At 41.9% G+C, this 9,725-nt stretch overlaps 1 protein-coding gene across 1 annotated transcript; it reads left to right on the top strand.

Moving 5' to 3' along the window:
* Positions 1-280: 280 nt before the first annotated feature.
* Positions 281-4,194, top strand: id4 (inhibitor of DNA binding 4). Its single transcript, XM_039807104.1, has 3 exons — positions 281-1,032; positions 1,599-1,664; positions 2,705-4,194. Exons 1-2 carry the CDS (start codon positions 655-657, stop codon positions 1,644-1,646), a joined length of 426 nt encoding a protein of 141 aa, XP_039663038.1. The 5' UTR covers positions 281-654; the 3' UTR covers positions 1,647-1,664; positions 2,705-4,194.
* The last annotated feature ends 5,531 nt before the right edge of the window (positions 4,195-9,725 follow it).

Genomic DNA, 9,725 nt, shown 5'->3' with positions numbered 1-9,725 from the left:
ATGGTAATATGTCATCGCATTGGTCGGATCCACCAGCAAGTCTTCAAAAGACGCCTCTGTATGGCTGGACGTAAAGATAATTGAGACTTTTTTTTTTTTCTTTGTACAGCAATAGTAGCCTATGTGCAACTGACTGTTTCCAATCACCTCTCTCGCTCTCTCTCTCACACACACACACACACACACACACACACACACACACACACACCACACGCACACACACACACACACCTCTCCTAAGAACAGGCAGGCAGCTCACCGCAGCGCACACAGAATGAGACACGCCTTTTTCTCGGCTCCGTTGTTGGGTCGGTGGGCAGCGGGCTGCTGGTGATTGACCAGCTTCTCTCCCTGATCTGTCAGCCGGCTGGCTTGGCGCCTCCCCTCTCCTCTATAAATGTAGGAAATCTATTCATTCCTTTCACACCGAGCCTGCTGAAGTAAGAGGAACTGTGAGGCTCCGCGGGATGTGTTGACAGACTAGAATTCTGCATTTCGGTTTATATTCCCTCGCTAATTTTTTGGCGATATTACAGCAGTTGTTGCCGTGTTTACAGCGCCGTGGTATAATCTCAAATACCTCCTGCTACCAGTAACGTCGTTATTTGATTTTCTTTTCCGTTGCCTCTGCCTCTGAGCCGTTGGTTATCTAAGATGAAGGCTGTTACTCCGGTCCACCCCCAGGACTCCTCCTCCAGCAGTAGCCAGCTCTCCGTGCACTATCTGTCGAAGCAGAGCCTCAACATCGCCCGGTGCAGGATGGAAGAGGAGGACATGTTCTGCCTGCAGTACGACATGAACGACTGCTACAGCCGACTGAAGCGCCTGGTGCCCACCATTCCACAGGATAAGAAAGTCAGCAAAGTGGAGATCCTCCAGCATGTCATAGACTACATCCTGGACCTGCAGCTGGCCCTGGAGACGCACCCTTCTCTCCATAAACAACAGCCACAGCGGACCGGGACCTGCCCTCCCCCAGCCTCCAACCCCAGCCGGACACCGCTGACGGTGCTCAACATTGACCACCACCAGGTAAGCTTTGATCAGCGGAGACGACTCTCCATTCCTCGTTTCCAACGGGACTTATCGGGGACCCCGATTTACTGTATCTCCCTGTGCCAGTCAGACTCAGACAAAGCGCGTCATGCCCGGTAGGCTATGTGTCATTGTCCTTTCAATGTTAGGTGTGTGTGTGGGTGTGTGGGGGGGGAGAGACACAGAAAACAACCAAAATGCTATACACCTCACATCACAGCCTTGAAAAATCATGCGTAAAAACGCATTTGGCGTGGGTTAGATTGCGCACTTGATTGCGGGCTTTATGATTTGCATGATAATGACAATGTGTGTCAGAGGCCCACCTTACCCCAGGATTGGTGAAGTACCTCGGGCTGCAGCCCACTCCACTGCGCACAATAAGGGCAATTTGTTATTCAGTAGGCTATAAGAGAATTTATTATGGCAGATATAGCCGGCTAATTTTCTGCTGCTCTGCTGTATATCATTTATTTGACAGGGCTTTAGGCCTTGCTTTTATTGAGTCTTATCAATGGCAGCTATATCGTTTTACATGTTTCTTTTTCTTCTTCTTTTTGTAGAGGACGTCAATAGTCAAAAAGCCGGAGGACTCTATTTTATGCCGCTGAGATACAAGCACTGCATTGGTAAGTTGACTTAAATTAACATTCGTCATTATTTCAAATGTTGGTTTTGTTTACAATGAGAAGTTTGGTTGCTGTGGTATTTTTTTTCTTCTAAAATCACGGATACACATGTGGCCAGTAGAAACCCCCATCAGTGGTGGTCATTGAAGCGTCCCCATTAACTTGATTATTGCAGCCTATATGTGGTGTAAAATGACAATCTCTCAGTGCTCTGGGGAGGCCAGGACATGTCAAAGAAAAAGAATAATTGAGGAACATGAAATTGGCACCAACCTCAGAGGCAGCTGTGCTTTGCGCAATAACTGTCGCTGGTGTAGCAATCTGGGAAGAAGAGAGGGTTAAAACCTCAGCTTGCCCTCTCTTTCATTCTCACACACACACACACACACACACACACACACACACACACACACACACACACACACACACACACACACACACACTCTCCTTCCTCCTTCTCTTGCTCTCTCTCTCATTCACTCTCTGTCTGTCCCTCTCAGTGCTGTTCTGGCCTTAATGTTAGATGTATAGCACTGAATCTAAACACTCCTGGATAAGGCTAAAAAGCACATAGGCTACCTGGTGTGTTCAGTCAGTTACTTTATTATTATTATTATTATTATTATTATTATTATTATTATTATTATCCCAAATGTGAAACTTGATCTGCAGTCAGAAGTGCAAGATAAAAACACATACAAACAACGTACAAATAAATGCAAAGACATGAAGTACAAAAATGCCACAGGAGCAACCTCTAAAAATCTACTTTACATTGTGCAAATTAAGCGTGAGTTATTGCACATGGAACAAAGGAGTTTTTACTCCTATTGCTTTTGAACCGGGGAACTCTAAGAGAGTCTCTCGCAGTCTATCTGAGAGTCTGGGCCTTGCCTGGGGGAGCTGTGGGGTTGTTGTTTGACCTGGTTTGTTTTGGGTTGTTGATCAAGCATGGCCTCTCTGTTTTGTCGGTGGCGCCAGTCAGTCTGGAGCTCTGCAGCTCACCCCTCCCTTCCCACTGCTATTCATCCCCTCCACAGGTGTGTAGGCTGCACAGAGCCGCTCCAAAGCCAGCAAAAGCTTCGCCAGGGACTCACACCCAACTGGAGGCACAATCACAACGGGATTTCAAAACCGCTGCGAGGAATTCAACCCAAATAAAATCACTATTCATATCAGCTTTTCTTTTTGTTTTGTTCCATTGAACGAGGAGTCAGTATGTAGATATCTCTCCCCCCCCCGTTTAAGTTGCTCTAACTTTACTTCTTGTCACTTGAATGTTTTCTAATTAGAGTGAAAATATGGAATCCCCACGCTGAGGAGTTTTTGTTGGAAAACCTGTCTGTCAACAGCTATGAAAACTGCTTGTGAATTGTGCTTAAAGATTAACTAAAAACGACTCCAGTTTAAAGCTTTACTAAACTGCGAAAAATCATTGTACATTTTTTTTGGACATCTATTGTTTAAAATAGATGATTTGTGTTCAACAGGGATGTGATCCCTGGAATTATAAAATGTTTGATATTGTAAAGAAGAACAATTCCGATTCGAGACAATTAAGAATGTACATATATAGAGACACAAATGTTCTATAAAAAAGTATGTGAATGGAAGACTTATATGCTTAAAATAGACTATTGTAATTATAAGATATTTTTATCGAAACCTTTCTTTTGTCATTATGTAAATATTGTGTTTCAACTTTGAAGTCTTTAGTGAATGAACGTGATTATGCTCTGCCCATAATGTCTTCACATGATATCAGTTAACTCTTTGCAGTGTTTTTTTGGAATAGTTCCAATATGTAGCATGTCAGGCTCATTGCAGAGGTATCGAATGTGCACTGAAGCAGCCCTCCCGATGTAGATATGTGGTGGAGTTCAACACAAGTTCTTTTATTATTTGCCCTGCTCTGCTTTCTCTTGAATTATTTTGTACTCATTAACTATAACAACTTTGACCCGCTTGGAGCAATGGGTCGCTCTGCTGTTTGATCTTTCAAAAAGAAAAAGAAGAAAAAAAGAAAAGAGGCCTGATTTGATTCTGTTACATTGCACTCTTATTATAAACATTACATCTTGAGAGTTAACAGCACTTCTGTCAGTGTTTACAATACCTTAAAAAAAAATCACTACAAAACAATGTATCTGTTATTTTTTTGTGCACTCAGAGCTTCTCCTTGCGAGGTTAATGATCGACACCGCGAAAACATTCAACTTTGGTTATGAATTGATGAAACATGTTAACGGACTCCTTTTTTGGACAACAAACAATTGTATTCAGACAGGCAATGTCTTTAAGTAGATATTAAATGATCTCCCTGTTGGAGAGTCAGCAGCCGTTGTTAAGAGACAAATGTAAAGATGAAAGAAGAAGCCTTTATTTTTCATGACATTGAACACCGAATTTACCTCACCACCCTCCTGCCAGTGTGAGAGGGCACTTGTACATTACTGTCAGCTGCACTGTTGGACTTGGCCTTCACTGGCTTGTGAGGAGTTGTCAAAACAATTAAAGTTTCCAGGAAGAATTGTGTCGTCTCGAGTTTTGTCTCAAGGGGCATGTGTGCCAACGCTGTCACATTAAATGACGAGGGAAAAAAAGGGAGGTGCAGGGCAATGCTACCAAACTAAACATAACGCAGTGTGTGAGTTTTAGAGAAAATAAAGGGTGGATGAAGATGTTCAAATGTTGCAGACATCATCTAAGTCCCTAAACCTGTTTTACAGGATTTAAGGATTAAGCCTTTTGTTTCGTGGGCTTTTATTAATTCCATTACACACATTGCCATAGCTTCAGCAGAAATATAAGCGACAGCCAAGAAGTCAGATTTGCGTCAAACTATGAAACCGGTATCATTCATTTTAAATGTTAAAATCTACATGTTCATGTTCTCGCAAAAGCAAACTGCAAACGATGTCTCCGTGCAAAATGGTCAGTTCTACATTTAGATGTTTAACCCTCTGAGGCCTTAGGGCATTTTTTACATTTCTTTTTAAATTCCCATTTGAAGTATATTTGCCTATAAATGATCCCCACGTGTTTCTATCAAAGTGTTCAGAGAAAAATCTGCATTCTGTACAGTGAGGCCTAAATTTGTCCCAGAGCAATGTGTAAAAGAGATAATTTGGCCCTAAAGCTGAAACGTTGATGTCCCCCTTGTGAAAACAAACCTAAACTCAGTCATTTTGGTGCTTGAAATGAAAAGTCTTGGGTTCCCAAAAGTAGCGTAATACGTGAATAAAATAGGAAATAAATGTCTAAAATGACATTTTGTAATATGGCTTTTTGAGTAGGAGTGTTGTCAAACATCGCTTGGACTCGCCGGTGCGTCTTTCGTCCTCAGGAGGTTAAGGTAGAATTCTTATTGTGATTTAACTCTTTACAAAAAAATAAAAGCATATTGGTGATAAATAAATAAGTTATTACAGTAATGTAATTGGTTTAAAAAATTTATTGTTTTGCAAATTGAAAAGGTTAGTGCAAAATGCCCTCAATGGACCAAGTGAATGGTGGAATTACCTACCAATCTACCTTTATTCATCTCACGGATACTGTAGAACTTAAATAGGCCCTAGTAGCTAGTACAATGAAAGAGCCATAATATTTAATATGGATAATATTTATTTATGGATAATATTTATTTATTTGGATAATGAATATATATATATATATATATATATAGAGAGAGAGAGAGAGAGAGAGAGAGAGAGAAAGAGAGAGAGAGACAGAGCGACAAATCGGAATTCACAGCATTCAGGTTAACCATAAATTTACATTTTAATTTTCTGTGTTTGGCATTCAGCTGCTACTTTTACCCTGAGCGACCTATGACGGGTAAAGATGAACAGTAAACACCACTTCCTAATTACCAAAGAGCTCACGGATAAGTTCTCACCCTTCCTTACAAAGATATAGAAAAAAATGTCCGGCAAGGAAGTACGACGTTAAAAAAAAAAAAAAAGTAACTCATCCGACATAATCGCTAGGGCATGCAATTGAAAATCATATTCCCACTTTTAATTGAGGCCTCATCAGGTTTATGGGAGCATTCAAGTAGAAGCAGCTGTGTATCTTAAACGTTCCAAATGTTTTAAAGAATTGGAAAAAAAAAGAGAGACCGATTTATATTATAATGTTCATATTTATGATGCTTTTCAAGTGTCTAGAAAGCAAAAAAAAAAAATCTTCATTTTACATTATTTAGCAAATATTTTTCTGATTTTCAAGTGCAAATGAATCTGAAAATAATTGTGAAATGTATCCTGAATACCATTACTGTAATGACGTTCACCTAGACAGCTGTCAGAAATAACTGTCCCTAAACCACGCATGTGTCTATCTGACATGTATTAGTTACAGTGAGCGTGCTTCCTTTCTTCCTTCTTTGCCACGGAGCTGCAGTTTTTTTTTTCTTGTAGACACACCGAGCCTCCTTCAGTTGTCCCCACATCAACCTGCTAAATGTGGGTTAAAGCAGCCGTTTGACAGAGACAAGCTCAGCGACAGAGACACCCTGTGGGTGCTACAGACGCCTTTCTGACACCGGGCTCCACCGTGGCCAGCTGAGTGTACGCAGGCCATGCAGGCCACCTGTGTGTGTTTATAGTCCACAGTGAGAGAGCCGGGCCTCGCGCCCTTGACAACCACTGTCCTTGTGATGCGAAATGTGCGTGCATGAGTGATAAAAGATTTTTTTTTTTTAAATGAAAAAAATGTGGACAGGTGGCCAGCTTGACAGTTAGACCTTCCTGATATGATTACAATATATTGTGGTTCTCAGAGACAGCACAACATGGGCCTGAGAGTTCAAACCAGGCTTCAGCAGCCATGACTGCACAGCTGATGAGAGCAGCATTTCCAGGAAATTCTACTCTTTTTTTTTTTTTTATAGATAAAGTCAGTGATGTGGTGTAGATAAACCCAGTTGACACTTTTACTAACATAAACCTGCTGACCATACATGTGTCTTGCATTACATTTATTTACACTCCTGCCCACGCACAATGCCATTTAATTCATCACATTCCAACCAATGTATCAGTATTAAAATGATGCAACCATGAAGGTAAGAAAGATTACAAAAGTAGTGATGCATTGTCGTATCCACCATACGAAGGACAAATCCATCTTGACACGTGATCTTTCTCCCGTCTCATGATCATTTTAGCCATGTCTTCAATTCAAATTCCTGCTGTTAGCTGCTGTCCAGATACTCTTTTACAATGTGTTTACAGAAAAAAATAGTTTAACATTATTGTGAGAAAATACATTTATCTGTATATATAGAATGCAATAAATGTAACATTTCTTGGCAAAGACATATGGGAATAATTCAGCAGCCAATCAGCCATACACTCATGCTTATATTTACACATACAGTACATCTACGCACCTATTTTATCCTATTTCATGATATCCCATAAAGCAATGTTTTCCCTCACAGCTGCAGTGTTAAAGTAATACAGCATGGACACAGGACAGGACATTTCTATTACAGCTCCATGATCTGTAGATTTCACTCTCTGTATTAGTCAGCACCTAAAGGTACATTATTCATCTCCGCTCTTATTATACTTGGTAGCAGCCATATGTTGGACTCACAATTCCCACTGTCTTGCTAGAAAGCTCAGTGGTGCCCAAACCTGCATCTCTCCAGCATTGGCACTGCAGGATTTTCCAAATAACCCCTGTTGGGAGTGAGACAGCAGTGCAGCAGCAGGACGGAAAGCGCGTGGGACTTGTAAGGAAGCTTCGTCAGCTCTTTCTGCCTCTTTTAATTTTACACAAACCGGAAATATGTTCAGGTTGAATTCCTACCTGTGGCCTTGCGCTCCCTGTGCATGTACTCCCTGATCTAGATCGTGAGAAAGCATCACATCCTGTTTGATAAGGAGGCCCACATTGGTCAACCTGTTTTCCACCCTCGAGCTAAGGGCCAAGGGAGTGGACGCACCTTGTGACCAGTCACTCGGAAATGTCATTATGAACACAGTATCATTATTATCAAAACAAGGGACTGGCCGGGCTGCAAGCAGGGCCGAATGTTTGCACAGGTGTGTGTGTGTGTGTGTGTGTGTGTGTGTGTGTGTGCGTGTGTGTGTGTGCGTGCGTGCGTGCGTGTGCATGCGCGCATTCATGCATTGCTCTCATTTGTGTGCATGCATCAGTGTGTTTTCCCTTCATCATCATAGTGACTTTCTTGCAGATGATTACAATGTATAACCAAAATTACAAGATGGATTTAGCAATTTCTGAGGCTCACTATTTCGGATTAAATTTTGCTTGCTCATTATGTCCCATTTATTTTTATCCTGCTCTCGCAGGTAAAACTACCATCACTGATTGTTTCCAAGAAAAAGAACTACTGAAATGTTTTATTTATTTATTTATTTTTTTACTAGCACCGTTCCATACAGAAGAAACACACCAGCTCCTAATTCCACAAATTTGCACAACGCACCGTGACACAAACACATAAAACGAGGATGCTCTCCACCGCCTCTGCCTGGAATTAACCTTCTGCATATGTTAAACTGCAATAACAGGTTTGGCTGTCGTGTCTCGCCTCCCTCTCTCCCTGATTTAACTCCACATTACAGTGTTCCACGGGGGCCTATATCCCTGCGTGTTAATCACTGCTCTTCCCGGCGCACAGAGAAATATATAGCGGGTGCTTGCAGAGGAACAGTGAGGACGAAAACGTGCTCGCTCTTGGACACTACTTGATTACTGACTAATTGGTCTAGAGTGATTAAATATCTCATGCTTCTCACTAATTGCAGCTATTTAAAGCAGCTATTAGCTTAAAATGCCTGCCACCAACAGCCGTTTACTCATAAACAGAATGTGAGATGCAGCAATTCACCTGTACAGCTCCGACTGGAAAACAAGAGTTACAGACTCACAGGAAGCGTTGCGAGACATGACATCCTTAATATTTAAACTCTTATTTTTTTCAGAAAGCCAATGAATACTTTATGGAATACTCTGCATTGCTTTACATGTTTGGAATGATGAGTATCTTTTTCCCCCTCCTGCTATTACAAATAAGTAACAGATGTACATTTTTACTCGTGCCTAATTAATCACAATTATATTTTCCACATTCGTATTGCTAGTGATAATTGATGTGTAATTATTTATTAATTTGGGCTGTGTGTGTTCATGATTTGACACTTAATGTGTTTTTATATATGAGAGAAAAATATGAAGAAACAATAATCTCGCTGTCGATCATTCGTTCTAATTTAGCAGCCTCAGTCAACGCTCTGCACCCCGGGACCCTCGAGGAAGAAGGACGTGTGATCTGAGCCTGGAGCGGCCATCAAACACGTTACAGGAGAGTTAATGTGTGTACACCCACCAGTTTAGCTTTAGGGAGGACCTCTTTCGGGGCAACAACTAACAACGCCAGGGGTGAAAGAGAGGAAGATGGAGAAAGAGATGAAGTAAGTGAGGAGCAATAGGGCTAGAGAGTGTGAAAGAGATAGAAGGAGGGAGGAGGGAGGACTTGGCATCACCAGTGCCAACCGCAACTCCCGGGAGACGGGCGATGAATTACAGAAATGAGATCTCACACAAATGCCAAGCTTTTCCAAAGAGCAGCGAGAATGGCTGCCCCCCCCCTTCCCCCTGGAGAACACAGTGATTAGAGAGGGGGAACCAGGGGTCTGCCAAGCCCCTTAAAGGATCTGTGTGTGTGTGTGTGTGTGTTGGTTGGGGGGTGGTGGCACTGGGACAACAGCCATGTCACAGAACATGACCCTGAGGTGCAGCTATCAGACAGCCAATATGGCGAGTTAAATACCGTTGCTGCATCAGAGCGGAATGGCTCCAACTGCCTCCAATCAAACAGGTTTCTGTTCGCCCAATGAGTTTAATTAATTAGGCTTAGTTTATACTTCTTTGCCCAGAAAGAGGAAACAATGTGCTGCGTTTACAGAAGGATACAACATCTCTAACTCAGGTACAGATGCTTTCCAGCAAGATAAAAGCACGGGTAATACAGGCACATTCAGGATGACAGGAGAGGCTAAAACTCCTTCAGCTGCATTTGTC

The sequence above is a fragment of the Perca fluviatilis genome, chromosome 7 (genome assembly GCF_010015445.1).
Source record: "Perca fluviatilis chromosome 7, GENO_Pfluv_1.0, whole genome shotgun sequence".
Lineage (NCBI taxonomy): Eukaryota > Metazoa > Chordata > Actinopteri > Perciformes > Percidae > Perca > Perca fluviatilis.
Note: the sequence above shows the minus strand (reverse complement) of the source record. Positions and strands in the feature narration are given on the sequence as shown.